The 20,920-nt window shown below is 37.3% G+C and overlaps 2 protein-coding genes across 5 annotated transcripts; both read right to left on the bottom strand.

Moving 5' to 3' along the window:
- Positions 1-872: 872 nt before the first annotated feature.
- Positions 873-4,215, bottom strand: sprn2 (shadow of prion protein 2). Its single transcript, XM_026344005.1, has 2 exons — positions 3,541-4,215; positions 873-1,968 (listed from the first exon to the last, which is right to left on the bottom strand). The coding sequence occupies exon 2, from the start codon at positions 1,955-1,957 to the stop codon at positions 1,442-1,444; it is 516 nt and encodes a 171-aa protein (XP_026199790.1). The 5' UTR covers positions 1,958-1,968; positions 3,541-4,215; the 3' UTR covers positions 873-1,441.
- Positions 4,216-4,370: 155 nt separating this feature from the next.
- Positions 4,371-16,317, bottom strand: rassf2b (Ras association domain family member 2b). Of its 4 annotated transcripts, none has more exons than XM_026343999.1 (11): positions 15,937-16,317; positions 11,526-11,567; positions 9,658-9,731; positions 8,663-8,738; positions 8,358-8,509; positions 7,270-7,391; positions 6,881-7,023; positions 6,144-6,297; positions 5,875-5,996; positions 5,612-5,709; positions 4,371-5,427 (listed from the first exon to the last, which is right to left on the bottom strand). In XM_026343999.1, exons 3-11 carry the CDS (start codon positions 9,708-9,710, stop codon positions 5,358-5,360), a joined length of 990 nt encoding a protein of 329 aa, XP_026199784.1. In that variant the 5' UTR covers positions 9,711-9,731; positions 11,526-11,567; positions 15,937-16,317; the 3' UTR covers positions 4,371-5,357. The 4 variants fall into 4 exon arrangements, with proteins under 4 accessions (XP_026199784.1, XP_026199783.1, XP_026199785.1 ...); XM_026343998.1 differs by having other exon boundaries at positions 15,956-16,317; XM_026344000.1 differs by lacking the exon at positions 15,937-16,317 and having other exon boundaries at positions 6,881-7,020; positions 11,526-11,734.
- Positions 16,318-20,920: the final 4,603 nt, after the last annotated feature.

Here is a 20,920-nt window from a genome sequence, read left to right as displayed (position 1 = left end):
TCTGTACTTTTATGTTGCAGCTCATGTTACATGTGTGTTAATTAATGTGTATGATTTGCAAATAGGACAACAGCCAATATGTGGAAGAGTTTTCCATTATTAATAAAATAATCATACAATTATTAATACAAAAATGTTCTTACAGTACATGAAAATCACTACAAAAGTATATTCTGCAAAATATCAAAAATAAAAGTACTAGTACTCCTGAGAAACAAGTAGTCATTGTTCACCTGTTGTAAAAATTACTGTGTCTCAAGTTTCAAGCAAAAATGTGCTAAACATGGGGTCAAAAATAAGTGAAAGTGTCAGAATACAAACTGCCGTGCAGAAGTGAGGAAGAACTTTCTCAGCATTGAATCATGACTCATGGTTTCTAAGGGGGCAGTGATACAAGGTGTGTCTCCCTCTTAAACTGAATTAGTTTAATCCAAACACGACCAGCTAGAACAAAAGTGACTGAACCATCATGAGATCAATACAAAATGTTTTGTTTTCTGAGAGCTAGAAACACAGTTTTACTGCATAAACATAATTAACTTAATAAAAAAACATAAGCAAAGGCATGGTCAACAAAAGACTATCCACTGGTAGTCTCAGAGGAAGTGTCCAACTCATGAAGGGAAACAACATGCTCATTAGGGGCTTTTAGTTGTCATGGAGCTGCTGTAATAATCTTTTGAGTGCCTTTTAGGACTTGTTCCTGCACATAAGCTAAAATGTTGACCATGAAAGATTATTTGTAGCCTTGGAAACAGCAGCTGACAGAAGCAATGCTGACTGATGACACTGAGATACAAGCAAGAAAGACAGTTAGGCTGTTGCTGTTCTTTTTTCTGTACCCAATTAAAACACTTAGATGATGTGAGGAATAAAATTCAATACTAATTTTTGTTTTTATTCATTTATTTAACAATATTAAACATGGAATATATATAAAGTATATATATGGTGTCTACAAAAAGTTCAGTCTAAAAAAATGGCATACAATACAATTACATGTAAAAGCAATATGCTGCTACACGGCAATATTTTGACAACTGTAAATCAAAACGGAAAAACCGTTTAAATTATAAAGTTAGGATGAAATATACTGTGAAATGGCATATGAAGTGTAGCTGCTCATAAACTCTGGTGTCGACGTGGTTTATTGTCATAGACTTCACCTGATTACCCGATTTGGACAATGTATTTGCTAGAAAACATCTTTAAACCTGGGCATAGTTAACACCATTATCGTAACCACCACAATCAATACAAGTATAAAAAGATTGGCCACATTAAAAAGGGAAATTCAAGTGTGGGATAAATTATGGATAATTAAGTCTACAAGGATCTTATTTTAGGACACACTTAACTCAAAACACAGATTGTCCTCTTTATGGTCAAGTCGGGTTATTTTCGATCAGACTTTGGTTGTGTCCCAGCTCTGTTCTCAGTTCTAAATGACTGCCACCCAGTGGCTCATCAGCAGAGACACCAGGGAGCCGATCACAACAATGATGCTGTTGTAGATGGGGCCACTAGATGCTCCAGTGTAGTACTCCATATCTCCAGAGCCCTCAGGCTCATAACCAGCACCACCCCTATATCGTGGGTAGGCATAGCCTCCCCCATAGCCTCCATATCCCCCATATCCCCCATATCCTCCGTATCCTCCAAATCCACCACCATAACCGTACCCGTACCCAGGGCGGCTGAGGGCGGATCCGAGCATTGCTCCTCCTACAGCACCTGCTGCAGCTGCCCCAGCAACTTTCCCTGCACTGGGGCCACTGCTGTGGACGGGTGGCGGTCTGTAGGCCTGGCCACCACCCCAACCCCTGCTGTAGCCTCCTCCACCTCGGTTAAAGCCACCACCTCCACGTCCACGCCGTGCCTCTGAGCTGGGAAACAGTGTGGCCAGGAGCAGCAGGCAGAGGACCACTGTGACGGGGAGTTTTTGCAGGCTTGACATTGTGATTTAATCTGTAAAATAAGTAGAAAAGAAACATTGTTTGTCAAGAGGTGTTAATTTGTTGATGAAAAACTTTCTGCCTTAACACAGGAAACAGAAATGGACTCATTGTGTCTGTAGTTATTGCCTATCAGGACTAATTTTGGACTAATCTGTTTTTGAAAGTGGTGGTAGATGTACAAAGTGGCATCAAAAACAGATGCACATAGAAAACATCACTTTGATCTACATAACTGTGAACTATATATTACAAATTTATTAATATACATAAAGACTTGAAATGTATAGATATGATATGTAAATATGACAAAAGAATTCATATTTTCAAATCTACTATACTCCTAAACTCTTCACTACTAATCATTACTAGTTTATTAGTAGAAAAAATATATAGTTTAGAATTGATCTTATTTTTTTAATAATGAATTCGATTTGCAACTAAATGAAGGCTATAGCTGTTAAATCTTAATTTCTTAATATCAGAGTTTAATACCAAGTATACTTCACAGACGCAGCATAAACCTCTGAGATGTAGACGTCGCAGGTTTAGTTGCTATGTGGTATTTTTACATTACTGATAAATTAAGAATAGTACAGCTCACGGCTCTTAATCCAGCTCTGAGAACGCTTCTTATATAAACATCGTCACTGCTGCAACATGACCTGATGGTGTGATGACAGGACCAGGTATAGCTTTCATAATCTCTAATGCGTCTTAGGATCTGGTTCTAGATTTGTGGACATGACCTAATGCATTAGTGACCACAGTACGAGTCAATAAACAACTGAGATAAGAAAATAAATCTAGAACATTTTAAATGAAATAAAAATATAGAATGAAAATAAATTAATGAAACCATCTACTTTATGCATAACATTATACAGCAGCCATAACATGTACTGTTCAAAGTTCAAATACATAGGTGTAAAAATAAATGCCGATAACATATTATATTAAATATTTAGTAATATATAGACATATTATAAAGCATGTGTTAAAGATGTAACTACCAGAAATATCACTACTTGCATACTTCTAATAAAAGCAGTAATAATAAGGTGGGCGTGAACTATTATGAAGTGCTACTTTGTACTTTTTGTTTGCAGTATTTACATGTGTTTACATAACACTGAGTATATTACCACTTTTACTACTTGTAATACATCTTCCACCACTGGGTACATGCCTGGACACCAGCATGACATGCTTTGCTCTGCTGTAAACAAACTGTAGACACTTTAATCTGCGTCCTCTTAAAAGATGAGTGGAGCTATAATTACAGTGCCACAGTTAGGTTGAGAATAATCCTGTGACCCTCAGATTACAGCTACAGCAGCCCACATTCACAAAGAAGATAAAACACTACATTACACATCTGATGCAGTTTGAAGCACTTTGATCTGCTTCGGTCTGGTTACAGAGATAAAACATAATTTACAGCATAAAAGAATATGTGCATTTTATAACTTTGCATACAAAATTAGAGAAATTAGAAGAATAAGGAGCATTGTTAATATTTAATATTGAATAAAATCTTGACTCTAAATATTGAACTTACTCTTCTTAGATTAAACAATCTCACCTGTCGAGTGGCTGGAATGAAGCAGCGCAGTGATTCAGATGATGTTCGTCTCTTCGTGTTCGCAGCTCAGATTCCTCCAACTGTTCGTAGGTAAATGTGTTTCAGGGCCAGTCTGTTATCCTCCATCAGGTGGAGTGAATCAGAGTCTCACACCTGCTCATTGGCTGCTGTACCACTGGCATCACACATAAATACCTGCGTCTGTTACTAATTCGGTCTGGATTATTTGACCACATGTTGTGTGAATAAACCAGATCACTTAACGAGCTCTCCCGAAGCTTCCACTAAGACTAATGTTACATCTCGTCTGTTTGAGCAAACTGTGTTATCATTTCAAATTATACAACAAGATTTAGTCACAATTATATAACACTGCAACATGACACGGCTTTTCGCCCACTGACCCGAATGAAACAGAAGGAGATTACAGTGATGTATATATGTAAATCTTTTCCCAAGATAATCTTTTTATTAAATAACAATCATTGTACGAAAAAAACCTACATTTTTTTCACATATTAAAGACTAAAGTTTCTTTGTTATTTTGTAAAAGACAATACAAAAGCAGGCAAGTTTTAAGAGTCACTAAAAATATAACATGCACACTGTCAGAGTCACACACACACACTCGCTCTTAATGGCATAGCCCACTGCGTATTGTACGGTGAGGCACACAGACTCAAGTGGATAAATGCAAAGTTCTGTCCCCGTCAACTAAAACTATGCTGCTTTCATTCATTTAAAACATTCTCAATAGAAATCATCATCATAATTCACAGTCTTGCGTGATTTCACTCGTTTTTGTGCTTTTCGTGTCATTGTTTTCGACGATCAAGAAAATGTCCAAGGTCTGTCAGGGCTCACTGCATGAAGACTGATGTTTATCAAGCAGTATGTTACTGTGCCTACCTTTGAAAAAAGGTAGTAATGCAGCACACAACCAGAAAACAAAGGTTCCACCAGTGTTAAATAGGTTTTGTGCTGCACAAAAACTAGTGACAAGGTCACTAACGAACTTCGGTCAGTCTGAAAAGACCGGATCAACTTTATGGATGACCTTCATTAACCCCTGCAGTCAACTTCTCAGCTACAATTAAATGGAAAAGTTCAATTGCATTACTTCAATTACAATATTTTACTAATTCTCAAACATATATTTTTTTCAAGAAGCCTAAAAAATATTTTGAGGCCACAAAGTCACTGGCTTATGATGTGATGTGGTTCTACTGTAGCTTTTCTGATAAAACTCTCACAATATTCCCCACATTGATAAAATCAACATATTTTATCCAAGTTTGTCCTGTGGTATGAGAAACCTTTTAACAGGCACTTTGCTAAAACTGTAAATAATGTTTGTGCTTTCAGGGGTCGGCAGACAGGACGTCACATTTTAGGCTCATTCTGCATTTTGCTTTGCTGCAATGACACTAAAATTAAAGGTTTTTCTGTGTACTGTAAGTCATAAGAAAGAGAAACAGATCAAATAAAGCAGAGAAAATCATGTAACTGGGTCTACGTCAAGATTCTTTACAAGCTGTGTGAGTCCATATGACTCTTTAGACTATTGCTGAAATGGTCACATTTAACATGCACACAGTACAGGATGTTAAATGTCTGTCTGTAGGTTGACTGATTTGAAATAATACTAGGAATAGGCAGGAATTCAGAGGAGCAGGATGATTGCTGAAAGACATACATTAGGTTCTTGTCAGCTAATTCTTGGTCACTCTCTTTGTCATAGCTGGGAGGAGGATGCTGTACTCTGGGAAAGGTTTTGGTGGTTTATGTTGGTGGAGGGAGTCCTCACCATGAGCAGATCACATACATGTTGCACCCTCTGGAAAACAACCGAGCTGCTTCTCAATTATACACCGCAGGTAATTGTACCTGCAGGACAAAAGTAGACAGGGAAAGAAAAAAAATTACTATTGATAAAAATGCATTTGATAATTATTACAATGCTATCTGCACTTCTCTATCACCAGTTTTGTGATGACATCCTGAAGACCATGGAAACTACAGCAAATCAGAACACAAACAGATGATGATAGATTTTTATATCCTCCATTACCTTCTCCTGAGTTTCTGCACCTCTCTGTCCTCCTCCTCCTTCAGCTTGGTGATGAAACTCTGCAGGACAGGCATCTCAAACTTGATATATTGTGCCACCTAGTGGAACAGAAGAGAAATGTTATCACACAGCATAAATGTGTGGCAGAAAGGAGGCCATTAAAGATAAGGATTTGGTGGATGCACTTAAAAGGGGTTAAGACCTTTTTATTAAAAGCAAACTGTCTGTTCATATTCTGTGTTAGTATTAATGTAGTGACTTACATCATATGTTACTTCTTCTCCCAGATCTTCTTCCATTAGGAAAATTTTGCAGACTTGCTCACATGGACCCTGCATTATTCTCAACACCAGAGGGTAGTCACTGCGCTTCAGCTTTGCACGCTCTGAAATGTTAATTCACATTCACAAAAGGTGTTGATTAACACCGCCATTGAGGTGTTACACTGTATTCCATCTCTTGGTGAAGTTAAACCCATTTTTACACCACAGACAAACATGAAATTAAAAAACAAGCAATAATTCAAGCTCACCTCCACTCGCATGGACGACGTACAGCGCAAAATCATCCGGGCTGTTTTCAATTTTAAACTTGTTGAGGAGAACTCGTAGCACCTGAGGTGTGGTCATGCAGCTATTGATCCGAACATTCGTCACTGAGCCGTAAGCAGGAGTAAACACTGCTGTCTGAGAGGGAAAACATTAAAATGAACGAGTTTAGTTTGCTATATCACTTTATGAGCGTATATTATTACATTATTACATTAATATTATGTATATTAATATATAGATCTAGTGTTATTATGGTTATTTGTAAATGATTTTAAACCTATCCTCAATTTAGCATTCATACAGAAGGAACACACCATAAAGCAATTGTTAAATACTTAAAACAAATGGATGTTGCTATATAAACATATAATGAATGACAATTTAGTAAAAATAGTTTGGAAAAAAAACATCTTAATTTAAGAAGTTACTATTGCTGACAAATACTGTGTATTAATAAACATTTAAAATGTCTGCTTACAACTATATTATAGTGTGTTATTAACAATTTATTATCATTTATACTACAAAAAAATGTTAAATAAAGGCACTTTTCCCCAAAAATATAAACATCAGTATCACAATTGATGCCAAGTCCATCATCTTTAAAAATAGCAAATACCTCTCTGACACCAACTACTGTTTACTGATTAAACAGAATTTCCTAATGTTTATCAGACTTTCTAAGGCTCCACTGACAAACACATGTGGCTGCCATCACCTTATGGTTGTAGAAGTGTCCGTTGATGGAAAAGCGATGACGCCGAATTTTCCTCTGGTCACTCGGTGACCGTCGCTGGCCACGTCTCAAGACCCCGGCATCGCTCTTTGTCCTGAGGATCCTAGCTGCACTCTCACTTTCTTCTGTCCAATCAACAGTCATCACTTTTTAATATGGTTTGTTATTCAGTGTCTTTAACATGAAAAAACTAAACTATATATATACACTTAAAAAGGAGGCTGTGTTATCACTGAATTTAATGCCTGAATCATCTTGACAAAACTATGAAACTATAATTTACTATTTCATATGTTCAGGTAAAGACAACAAAGATACAATATGAAAGCAAGATGTGGTGCTTATCTATTTTTGTCAGTACAGCCACTCACCTTCTTCTTCTGTGTGTTCTTCCATTACACCGTTGTCCTCTGGTTCATGGTCAGGAGGCGTCACTTCCACTGTGGGTGGGTTTGGTTGTGTTGTCTGCTGACCATCTACACTGTTGGGGGAACTTCAAAACGAGAAAAATGGAGTCATATTATTATATTAATGACAGTGGCCGTATATTAAAGCATGTGAGGGGGACTACTGTGTAAAAACAAGGACTTTAATTATAGAGTAAAAACATCAAAGGTCTTATTATTAGCTCTCCGGTCAAACAGAAATATATTATTATTAACATTCACCACATTCTGCAACTAGGTCATACTAGTTGGTTAGTTGTAGCTTGTGACAGCTCTTCCTCTTTCTTGATGCCATCTGTATATGTTTGAGATAATGTGGATTTTTTCTGGACTAATGTAAACCCTGTAGTATCAAAGACCTTTTTTTGTTGCTGCTAAATGCTGCTCAGTGGCATCTGAAATAATAGAAAACACATGTTCATCTGTGGTTGTAAAACAGATGATTTGTGCTTTTAAGATTGAACTTAAACTTAACTGTCTTTTTATTCATCTGCTAGTGGGGAAAAGGGTGATGGCGGTTTGATTATACTGCTGATGTGCTTATCTGGCTACTTAACTAAACAGCATGTTTGTGTCCGTTGGTTTCACGATAAAGACCAAAAAAAAAAAATCATTGCTGTTTATTTGCATTAAGTATTTATGTTAGCTGGTCTATATCCAGTAACTGACACCATAAAGGCCTGGAAGAATAACAGTTCCATTTGATGAATGGCATTAAAGCTCTGAAAATGGGCCTTCAATCTGTGTTAGCCTGGGGAAAAACAGGTTCACTTTAGTTTATGGGCCATTGCCAATTGGTGTTTTATTGAAGGATGAACAATCTGTGTGTTTTTAAGGCATTACATGAGACACAATAAATGAGGTCAACAAACTAGAAAAACCTCATGACACTCATTAAGAAACACCTAGTCATACATCAGACAAACTAGACATAATCTATATCTGCCCTTGCTGACCTATGTATCACCATTTCCGGTCAGCAAGGTGTAACTGGATCTGTCTGGACATCTTACCCTTGACTGTCCAGATTGCAGCCAGAGTGCCAGGACGTGGAGGAGGGGGGAGGTCGGATTCGCTCGTGGTCATCCTGCATCTGAAGCCTAATTGGTCGCCGTAAGCCCCAGAAGATGTTCAGCAAGCCCTCGATGATCAGCTCCCCCTCTTCCTGTTGGGAGAGAGGAACATTGATCAATAGACGCACACACACATAAAAATAAACACCGGTTATTACTGTTACTGTTCTGGGCTAGAGTGTATATAAGAATATACTGTGGTGGTGAACAGGACACACATGCGCACACAGACTGTAAATACTCACTTCTCTGTGTCTGAGCTGTAGATTTTGTCCTTCATAGTAGAGGTTGTATGTTTTAAGATGTGAGAGGACTGTTGCCCTGGAAACAGAGATGTTGAATCACTGAGGAGAAAATGCTGCTTAATGGAGCATGCCTGTGATGTGATTTCACATGGTTTAGTCCACTAACTACAAGTTATTTATATATATATATAACTGCTGACTATTTTCTAAAGTGTGTGATGTAGTTAGATCCTGGCAGGCTTCAAAGCTGATTGATCTCAGTACATTTGAAAAATCCGCTTACAGAGATCGACAATGAATGACGAAGGTAATTCTATTTCTGATAATGTTTGCTTGTGCTTTTAATTGACTATTTTTTTATGTATCTGAGATCTTAATTAAAGAAAGGTTATAATAATAAATTTTAAGATTTTAAGAAGATTTTAAGTAACTGATGTTTTTAAAGAAATAAACTCTGCTTTACAGTTATGCAGAAAAAAAAAATATTTGAACTGATTCTAGTTACAGTTTACTATAAATCATTAAACTTGGCAGGAATCAGATATAAATGCATTTGTGTTTGAAGGCAGAATGTTTTGGTGAGGTTTACAGAAAACACAACCTAGAAAACAGAAATTTTTTTCTTTCATATTAAAACATTTTTGTTCAATATATTAAATCTTTTGAAATCCGATCTGTGGATCTGAATCTGTATCTCATGATTTCACCATGTAATCTTTGTTTTATAGTCTAACTAAGCAAGCTGGACACCACAAGGCATGCTTACGTCCTCATATCTCACGATTAAATAACTACTTCTTATAAAACAGTCAGCAATAAAGTAAAATATGAACATCAGGTTGGTGCTTAAAGTCTATTTAACAGGACATGAAAACCAAAGACTAATTAATAAGGGCTAAAGCGCACAAGTAAGACTATTCAACTCTAAAAATCAGACCAAAACATTATTATTTGATATCGAGACGTTTGTGTATGTGTGTGTATTTAATCCTTACTTGCTGATGAACTTGTTCTCTCCAATCTGAACCCCGTTTTGTGTATAATCCATTCTCAGTGAGCATGAGAGGAGCTGGGAGACAAAGAAGCAACACAGAGAGTTAATGAATTTCATCCGTCTCATTCAGTCTCATGATTCCTCATGACCGGCAGGAGAGCACAGACATGAAGAGGACAGCCTGGAGACGAGGAAAGTGACTGCAGGAAGGGGAGGAGGAGGTAAAACACAGTAAACAATAACAACAGATCATATCTACTTTCCTGTCAACTATTTCCTTTAAGATACAGACTGATAGTTAGACAGCTGCTCTCCACACCCTTTCCCTCCTCTTGCTTATAGTATATTTCTCTTTACTGCGACCCCTTTAATTATGTCCTTATGTCTCTCTCTCCCTTTTATTTTATTTATTTTTTTTAACACATAAGCACTTTAAGACAACTGCACATACACACTCATGCAGCTGTTTCACGTGGCACTCTGCCATGCTCCTGTAGACTTTTCCTTCCCTCATTTGCTCTGTGTGTGTCTTTGTGTATCTCCAGACAGGAGGCAGGACGGAAGCCCCCGGAAGGAGAAAAACAGGTGCAGGACACATGGGCCGCATGCTGTGCCAAATTAATTCAGCTGCTTAAACATTTATTGCTGAGCATGCTACTGGCAGCACACTTTATATGTATTTATATGTAATATTTGTATCTATGCATATAAATGCAGTATACGCAGTCTCCCTGTCCCCATTGGAGATACAGGTTAAGAATTAAAGACTTCATCCAAGAGGATTCCTCTCAATGTCTTTTTACTACCTTGATAACAGAAATGAATGTTTTTTCCTTGTAGTCAAGTGGTCCTTCTTAAATAGTTTATTCCAACGTGTAGTTGATGATTCTCCGACTTATGTAGAACCTTCATGAGGTTGAGATGTTTGGCCTTTAGTGAAATAACTTTCGTAACGTTTGGATGGATTGTTATAACAACAGATCACAAATAAATTGAATTGAATTAAATTATAGTTTGGTACATACATCCATGGTGAATTCTGTTTACTTTCATGATCACCTGTCACACTAATGTTCAACTTCAAATAATGATCGATTAGTCTTATAACAAAAAATCCTCATTTTATTACCCATTACCCAAAGACTTAAATATTTATTAAAATAGTTGCCAGTTAATTTTTGGTCAATCAACTAATCACTTCAGCTCTGGTAATATCTCAAAAACTATTTGATGGATTTCTATGAAATTGGGTTCACAGTGTTCCCTTTATAATGATTTATAACTTGTGGCCCCCTACTTTTCATCCAGCACCATTATCAGATCAAGCTCTAACAGCCCCATCTGAAAAGTTATCTACATAAATAACAAAATCTAAATCTAAAAGCACCACTTCTTTTCTACCGTATAAGAGGACCTGTGAAACCAATTTGTCTGGATGTGGAATCATGGCAACTGGACTTGTGAGTTGTAAGTTCTAGTTAGTGGTTTATGTTCTCCAGCAAGTTTTAAAACATGTAATGTAGAAATAAACAAAAAAGTGTTTCTAGGACAACAAAACAAAGTTCAAAGAATCAACAGTTCTGTCACAGAGCAGCATAAATTACATTTGATTCGTGTTAAAAGGGCCAAAATATCCATAACCACCAGTGTGGACCTTTAAATTCCTGTTCATTAGTTGAAAATCCTCCCCCTCTAAAACAAATAAAAAAAATCCAATAAGAAAAACAAACAAACAAACAAACAAACAGATTCAGTTAACTTTTCATGGCCAATACTTCTATGACACAACAACTGATTAAGCATTAATAAAAAGAATGGGAAAGACAGCTGTACAGATAAGTATGGTGTTAACAATACAAGTAATCTTACCGTTTTAAATACTGATTTTGTTGAGTCACCAGAGAGAGGCAGCTGCAGTTGAGGAGAGACAGAGAGGGTGAAAAGTTAGGCAGGTAAACTAGGCAGGTAATCCTGTCACTCAGATGTCGCCCACCGTGTGCTTCCTTAAGAGTGTGACAGCAAACACACGGGGTAGAGTGGGGGTGTTTAAAGGAAGTGCTCCCCTTCCGTTAAATCACTTCCTTGTTGACTCAGTCAGTCACACAGGAAACTGACACTAGCTCTTACACAGTCGAAAACTTCCTCAATTTAAGCAGCACAAATGAATTATCATGAACACTCTGAACAGAGTTCATGAACACAAGCATGGGTAGGAGAAATGATAAGACCCATAACCAAACAGACTGAAACCAGGTCTAGGACCTATGTCATGATAAAGGTCAAATGAGAACTTAGGTGAAAGCTAAAGTCTGTCACAGTAAAATCTAATTTACTCTGACATGAAAATTCCTAAAGGTTTAAGGCAGCTCCAGAGGTCCTAATAACTGCAGTGCAGAAATTGAACAGAGCACACCTGATTCCTACACCAGTTTGTTTTTGGCAGTGATGCAAACAAAGACAAAAACTGGTGCTGATTTTATCTACAACAATTAGCTTCTTAACTGTACAGTCGCAACAAAAAGTAATGGCACTGTTCCCGGTCTTCTTCATAAATTGGTCATGACGAGATCTGCTGTTCACCATAGTAACAAACAGTCTGCTATTCACATGCAGCATCAGAGTTTAGATTCCAAGAGTTCCCACCATGGTGGAAGCTAATGATCACCTAATAATGTTTGCCGAATAGACTTGAAACTTCACAACATTAGTGGGAAATTGGCTTGTTGACAGAACAAACAAAAGGTAGAACTGTATGGGAAGAACATACAGTGTTTTGCATGGTGTGAAAAGAGAATGCCAAAAGTGAAGTTTGGTGGAGGAAGCATTATAATTTGGGGCTGCTTTGCTGACTCTGGAACTGCACCACTTGCCACTGCAAAGGGTTCAGACGTTTTTCATGGTATCCAACAGGATAATGGTGGGGTAAGTGTCTGCAAGCTGAAGCTGCAGGACAATGATCCTAAAGTTAATTAAAAGTACCAGAGAATGACTTTGGAGTTACAAAATCCACCTTCTGCAGAGGCCCAATCAAAGCCCAGGACCTCTGATGTAGTGTGAATAACACCAGAGTCATTCATAAGCATCCTATGAATATGGCTGAGCTGAAGCAGCTCTGGATGTTGTGCAGGTCTAATCCACAGCTACAGAGAAAGGTTGCTTGAGGTTATTGCTGCCAAAAGTGGATCGAGCAGTAAAACACTGTTTCACTTAGCTTTTACACCTGTTTAATGGGCATGTTCACTAAAGATGTGAAAGGTCATGACTGTGCTTTATGAGCTTGCAAATAGTTGTTGTTGATATTTGTGACTTTTGGTAAAGACCAGATCACATTTCATGACTAATTTATTCAGATAACCAGGAAATATGCAAATAGTGACGTTGCTCTTCCATTTTAGTCAGTTCCTTACAATTTCATCAATGGTCACATATTTAGATTGTAGAAATTCAAATATATTTAAAATATGACAATTGGAGGAATGTAGCACCTTTAAACACATGGCGCTGGTAAATAAACTAAGGCTGTCAATCTGATACGAATATGTTCAGTTATTATGTCAAATTAAATATTAAACACTAGTCAGTCCAGCCCCCTGCCAAGGTCTATCAATATTTCAGTACCTATATTAGCCCTGTCATGCACACAAATGCTCACCGTTGACCTACACAATGGAAATCATTAGTCTTTAATAGTGTGGCCATGGTCAAAGGCTTGTTGTGCCCGATTCTTTAACAGGTGATGCAACTGATCTAAGACAGACACGGGCAGCTATCAAACCATGACAATGATGGAATTGTTTGGAAGGTCACAAGACCAATGTGAACTTTGAGTCTTCTGATAACAAAAAATGAAATAAAGATCATATCATACATTTCCCCCGTGTTGCTGGTGAAAAAAGTTTGCATAAAAATAAGACTTCTAGAACTTCTGTGTGTTTTAGGCAATAGCTAAAGTGATTTCAGTGGTTTCATCTAAAGACATGAGTTTTTTTTAGACCAAAGGACAGAACACTTATTTTTGTATTTTAAAGGTGTTTTTTCCCCAATATCATTGTGTAAATGATGCTGTTGCCTGGTGGAGATTCACTGAAACTTTTTGTTGTTTTTTGCTGGCCTAAAAATAATGGAAATGGCTGGAAATATTTCTCACCATATCCAAGTTTCAGTTGAATAATGGAGCTTGTTAAAATTTTCCACAAATATGGTCAGTGTCCTTAGCCAGATATGATGAAACTAACAATACATTCCTTCGTTTATTTTGCCATCCTAACCACATAATTTATTGGTCTGTCAGAGGCCGTTTTACTAACCCAGTTTGGATTGAAAATATAGCATTAGAGTGACGGCATTTGGCATTTTTGCTTGAAAAATACCTTCAAAAATTCACTGATTACCAAAATAGTTGCAGGTTAAATCTTTTTAGATGAACTGATCAACTATTCAACAGATTACTGCACCTTTAAAGCCTGTTAAACTGTACAACTTACGTTGACATTTAATCAAAACACTTCCAAACCAGTGGCAGATGTTTGTTATGACCATGGCCTTGTCTCTGTGAAAATTATCTTTATGACATTTAAACAGCAGAATGCTGGCTCTGCCTTTTTGTTTCCAGAAGCCAGCAGCACCAATAAATCTAGCCAAACTGACCCACAGCTGATTCAGTCCTGCTTCACATCAGGGAGTTGTTTTCTGTACATTTGGTCTACAGTCCAAATGTAGACTTCATTGATTTCCTAATTCCCCTGTGCCTCATTACATCAGCCAATCCTCTGACTCCATCTTCTCCTTGTCCCTTGTATCTTTGTCTCATTTGCCTTCATCTACTCAGTTATTCCCAACTAAAGTAACTCAATTTATTCATGGCTGTCCATTAAGACGACTAGGAAATTCTCATCTGTCTGTTGTCTGGCTGTTTTCCTCATTCAGCTTTTTCCTGTCGCCTTCATTTTTGCCTTGTAAAAAAACTAGAAGCCATCCACTGTGCTATTAAAACTCATAACTTTTCTTCCACCCCTCGCTCTTTTCACTGACACTCATCAAAGCTTGTTTTCTGCCCTCTTGCCCTGTTGCCTCTGAACCTCTTCTGTCAATGTCTTTGGCTGAAATCGCCGATGAATAGCTCCAAATCTGCCGTCCACTTCCAAACCCACCACGACCCCAGCCTTCAGCCCCCACATTGCTACAGCTCTGCCTCACTATTGTAGCCATTGTCATAGCAACAACAAAAACATCTGAGCTCCAGCACTTGGACCACAAGACTAAATCGAAAATAGTGTGTTGCAGCCTGCTCCTTGTAAGGCATACTGTGATTGTCAAACATGTTCCCTTGCTCCCTTTCTATTTAATTATGCCTGGCAGATTATCCACATGAAACAGTGATACAATTAGATGATCGGCAAGAAATCTATCTGCAACTATTTGGATGATCAAGTTATGATAAAATGTTTTTGAACGAAAATGGCAAAAACTATGGTTATTCCAGCTTTTCAAAGCTTGGTCTTTTGTGGCAGTGGGTTTAAGAACATTTGATGAGACAAGAAAAGACATTTTGAGATGTCATTGTGTAATGAGAATTTGTAGCTATGGTATTTTATATACCACATGTTTATCCTTGAAAACAATCAGGAGCTGCAGTGCTAGCGATCCCATCTCTAATTAAAGACTGTATTCACTGAAGTTGCCATCCAACCGAACCACCCTTCATGAAGGCTATAATATTCACTTTATGAATAAGGGGTGTTGATTCGACTGTGTAATTATTTTGGAGGCTGTAGTTTGTGGTGCTGTTGAACTGTACTGTGACTGTGAAGCTGAATCTACACACATCTAACACGATTTCAATGAAAACTGAGTGTGATTATCTTCATAAAGACATTTGCATTAGTTCAAAGTGAAGCAAACAGACACATTACAGGCCCAAAACACCAAGTGTTCACTTTTTATTTTGGGCTCGGGGTCTGTCCTAAAACAACCCCTCTGTGTTGCCAGCCTTATGTGTGCAGAGAGGAATCTTAACTATCTCCTCCTGGTTATGTAACCTGTTTTACTAATACATAGCTTTACTCACTCCTTAGTCGAAACCTAAACGTGATAACATGAGGGATTTCTACGCTTTTCTGTTCGATATTAGGGCTGGAAGTGCTCCGCAGCACACTAATAACTCTCCAGCCCACATGTGCTGTGCGTTTTGTTTTCTAGCGTTAGCTCGTCCAAACATCTCAATGCTAATTGTCTTTTCGTAGCGTCGCGCTGTCTTTCAAACTACACCCACTCCACACACCTCACCGTGGTCGACCTACTTAGCTGCCCCGACGCTTCTGCCGGGTTCCCTCCGCCTTTTGGGGCCCTGGTTTCGGATCACCAAACACCGGGACGCAGCCTCTCCTCGTCCGCCTCGCCTGTCCGTTACCGGTCCGCTCGCTCGTGCTCCTGCCGTTAGGCACAATCACAGGCGCTCGTGCTTGTAGAGCGAGGAAGAGGAGCGGAGCGCGAGAGGTCCATCTGTCGTGGCGGGGCTCGCGGCACGGTAGCGTCGGGGGGCCTGGCCGGGAGCCAATCAGAGAGCGACCCTGACGGCCCTTTGTTAGCGCGGAAAACAATGGAGGCGCCTGCAGGAGAGGAGCGTGTCATGAGCAAGGAACAGAAGCTAAGAGCACGGCTGTTTACAAACCCAAACAGCCGTGATCATATGTCTGTCCCGTACAATACAGCCAAATTCATTCCTGGAAACTTTCCTGGCTTTTTTTTTCTTTTCTGCACTACATGGTCCTTTATTAGCCCCTTATTTGTGCCTCTCATGTTTCACCTTGCATTCCAGTCAAAGAGGTAAGTACCAATTATATAAAACAAGCAAACAAACAAAAAAAGAAACCACAAAGTCCAAGGTAATTTGATAACAAAAAGAAAAAAAAGAATCAGTGCTGTGCACAAAAAATATTTTTGTCTAGTTCCCTTTGTAGGAAAATGAATGGACCCCCATCATTTGGTTGGCTATGAATTACACTATTTGTACAGGCTACATCTACACTGAGGACATTTATTTGTTTGTTTATGTTTATTTATAATTTCCAAAAACAAAAAACATCAACTGCTTCCAACTGACCAAAGGTGGTGCTGACCTTGATAAGAACAAGCAAGACAAGGTCAAAGTGGGATTACCCCCTAAGAAAGAAAGACCTGTTTTATTCTAAAGATTTGGGAAGATCTCGACCACATTTCTCAATCAAGGTAACTACAAATATTTAAAGAAAAGTAACAGAACAAGACAAACTTCAAATAAAAGAGCTCTTTGCATTTTTAAAAATCGCAGACAGACTAAATGTTTAGCAGTTTCTTTGTTATCTCTGTTTTGGTGCTAGTTTTTATCACCAGTATATATATTAGTATACTGTTTAAAAGGATTCCATTTATCCTTAGGGGGCTTAGCCCCACTATTGTTCAACATCACTACTGTTGTTAATCTTTGTTAGCATGTTAATGGGGAATTCCATTATGTATTAGCATCTAGCTAACAGGCTAGTTTTTAGCACATTCATTGTCATTGGACTAAGATGGAAACGTGTCATACTGTTATAGATATTTAAATGTGCTGTCAACTTTGATATAGATGATTTATACATCTTTTCTTTTGTGTGTTTATGCTTACAGTGTTTTTATTTGGGAGGCAAACAAACAGCCTTAACTAGCGCTTCTTGACTCTCATTTGGGAAAATGTTTATCTGCCAAACTGGACACCCACATTCAGGGAGGGCAGAATAGCAAAGAGAATAAAGAAGAAACTTGGATTATTATTATTATTTTTTTTTTACCGACATGCATTTCTTAGTCATTTTCATTTTTATTTTAAAAATGAGAAAATATACTTTCAACACTTTTTGATAGTTGATCATTTTAGAGGTGTTAATATGCCTGCCGTCTAAAACTTTGTGTATTTCTAAAGAAATCTAACAGTTATAAAGGGAAAAGGGGAAAGTGTCCATTGTTAGAATATACTGTACACAGTATAAAAATTTTGATTAGATTAGACTACATATAAAGACATTTAACCACAACAAACACTGTGACAAGAAAACACACAAAACAAGTAACAAATATATGTTGTAGTTTACAAATAAAGCAATGTAGTATTATACTTCTAGACACTCAAGGTGCCAAAAAGTTTTTGTTTAAATCACCCTGGGGGAAAAAATGTCACAATTAGGAGTGGTGACCAATAAAGACATTACACTTCATTTATTCTGTAACATCTTATTAAATAGTTTTAGGACCAAAGAATAAAACATTTTGTTGCTACAATTAGTTTACTCAAATTATCTTCCAGAAGGTTAGCAAACTTTATTCCATTAAATATACATTTATTCTTTTTTTTTTTTTCTTTTTTTTTTTTTTTTACATCTAGTTAAAGTTTCTCAGCTCATTCTTTGATTTATACCGGTAACATGGACAGAAAAGCAATGCTAGAGTAAAAAAATACAATATGAAAATGTCTAACAAACAAAATGATTCCAACATACCACAGATTCAAAATAGGATCAAAATGTATTTTGTACTGTAAAAAAAAAAGTACAACAAATGGTGCGTTTTCCAGCATGATTTAAGATTAAAAGTTATAATTTGTTTCTTACAAATATTTGCTTGCAAAAACATAAAAGCTATGTATAAAAAAACTAAAACAACAAAAAAAAGAAAACATAAAACCCTTACAAAATATTCTTCAGGCACCCCTTTCAAAATAAATGAAAGGAGTTGATGTCTTTGTGTTATACGCCTTATGGCCACCCCCTTAAGAACCATCTGCTGGTTAAAGTAAGTTATATGTAATTCAAGCCAGAAAACCATCAGGGAGCAGTGTCTGTTTTACTGTAAAGTAATACACAAATAAAAAGATTATATATGCGTAAACAATCTTAAAATAGGAGCGAAAGAACAAGAACAACTGGGGGGTGACAGTTAAAAACAGGAGAAGCGGTCTATGCACAAAAGCAATAAATTTTGATCTTGAAGTTAAATGGTAAGGCAGATTCACTCAGCAGCCAATGATCAACAGGTTCTTAAGTGGCCAGCAGGTGTCTTTACTTACAACCAGAAACTTCAACAGTAAAAAATCCCAGGGAGAAACCCTTGAACACTAAACATGAGAGAACACATATTTTTATGACTTGGGGTGTAGGGGATTAAACAGTGACTGTGTGGGAAGGGGAGAAGGTGTGTGATGGGAGTAGTAAATGCTGGTTGTGTGAACACTATGATGACACTGAAAACAAGGTCACACGTTGTGCATGTGATTATTATGTGTGCACGCAATGTACTGAAGAACACCTTGCATTTACACCCTCTCCAAGAGGGAATAGACAAGAGTTTGACTGCTCTGACCTCTACTTGATCATCCCTGCTGTTGGAGCAAGGTTGTGCAGCCAAGGAAGTCAAAAATATCAGCTGGTGTGCATTTTACCAGCCACCTCATAACACTTCTTATCTATGTCTATCTTACAGAGCTGAACACAGCCAATATTCAAATGAGGATGGTTTAGATTTGCAGCTTCTGCACATATCAGTCATCACTAGTTAGCCTAGCCCCATTTGTGAACCGCACTCCACTCATTACTTGTCATTTGGTCATTTACATATAACCTGTCTATGCAGAATGATAAACTATTTGGTGTGACATGGATGTTTAAACCAAATATTGCCACAGATTGGGCCACTTTTGCACCAAACTGTGCAGACTAGTTTAAATATTGTGGGACACCATTTTCAGTTATATCTAATGTTTCAATATAGTAAAAAACATTTAAAGTGGCAATATAGCTGGAATAATTTCCTATTCAGGTCATAAATTTAGAAAGACATTACCAGTGTTCTACTACGGGGTGGCTAAGTAGAAGAGCATGGCAAAGCACACAGTCTTGACAAAATATAAGATTTTCAAATATTCAGTCATTCCAGACAGGAAAAAAAAGGAAAAAAAACAAAACAAAATCCCCTTCCCCCAAAGTTTGTTGTGACCAAATGACAAGTAATGAGTGCAGTGCTAAGTTCATAAATGCAGCTATATCTAGACACTCCGACTAAAGCCCAAAAATATTCAATCACAAGATGGTCCAGCCACTTGTCTTCAGATGGAACAAAAATGAACATTCATACTTGATAATAAATCTGTTTAAGCCATTTCTTGACATGTTAGAGTCTCAGGTTAGGATTATTCAATCTAACCCTGATGTTCTTGGCACAGTTACATATGCAAACATTACTTGTAGCAGAAAGGCCCAGATTATTAAATTTTACTTAACTACCAAAGCCGTTTTTGCTTTTTTTAAAACAACGTTGGAATGAAATATAAACGGCTAAAATCTTGTATTAGAAACTTTTCTCAGGGGAGTTTCTAAAAGCAAAGACTGTAGGAGCGGTTAATCGCCATCATGCCAATCTTCACAGGGCTTGAACAAGTAAACTAATAAATATTATAGTTGCAAAATTGTGCAAGAGACACATAAACCTGCTTCAAGGAATCATTAGACAACTTTCTTCTCATAAATAAATAAATAGCTTTAATAGATGAGGAAATATTTCAAAATGAAATTTTGCCGGTTTCGGGTGATTACCAACAATACTTGAAGAAAAATGTTGGTGTGTAGTTACAGAACAATAGGAAGAAATTAAAACGAGGAGCTTTTAATGTTTTGGTTGAGTATAAATCTCAGTTGGCCTACATATTTAGTAGTTTTCTTCTAGTTGTTTCTTTCCCATTGTGCTACTTTTTAATCTACATCTACAGAGATTATACTATGATCAGACGTTGCAAAAAACACATTGCACCCTCTGTGACCACTGTTATCATATTCAAACACTCTGCAGTCACTAACTACCATCCTTGCTGCTTTGTGCTATGCAAGAGCTGAGGGAAATACCAACTGGATCAGGATAGTGGTGGGTGTGTTATTTATGGTGTAACCGTTTAAAAACCTACATTAACTCATAACGGCTTAAAAGTAAGGAAGTGTTAAAACTGTTAAAACTGTGAGAAAAGATCAACACAGAAGATCTCTACATGAATAAAGAACATTATAGTGGCAAGAAAATATAGGTGGATCTTTTGGTATTACCTCGTTTTATGAAGTAATTGGTCATAAAAAGTGATGTAGTTCTCATCTACATCACAAGTAGAGAAAAACACAATGTGCTTAAGGTAACAACATAAATAATTATGGTCTTTGTGGGATATGAACATTAAACATTAATGGTGCTGGTGAAAAACTAAACCCTTT

Source organism: Anabas testudineus, chromosome 9 (genome assembly GCF_900324465.2).
Source record: "Anabas testudineus chromosome 9, fAnaTes1.2, whole genome shotgun sequence".
Classification (NCBI taxonomy): Eukaryota; Metazoa; Chordata; class Actinopteri; order Anabantiformes; family Anabantidae; genus Anabas; species Anabas testudineus.
Note: the sequence above shows the minus strand (reverse complement) of the source record. Positions and strands in the feature narration are given on the sequence as shown.

Excerpts from the sequence above, each read along its gene's own strand:
- rassf2b (XM_026343999.1), bottom strand. The coding sequence starts at position 9,710 with ATGGATTATACACAAAACGGGGTTCAGATTGGAGAGAACAAGTTCATC. Across the intron at positions 8,739-9,657 it reads GAGAACAAGTTCATCAGCAA|GGCAACAGTCCTCTCACATC; the intron begins GTAAGGATTAAA and ends CTCTGTTTCCAG. Across the intron at positions 5,997-6,143 it reads CGTCGTCCATGCGAGTGGAG|AGCGTGCAAAGCTGAAGCGC; the intron begins GTGAGCTTGAAT and ends TTAACATTTCAG.
- sprn2 (XM_026344005.1), bottom strand. The coding sequence starts at position 1,957 with ATGTCAAGCCTGCAAAAACTCCCCGTCACAGTGGTCCTCTGCCTGCTG.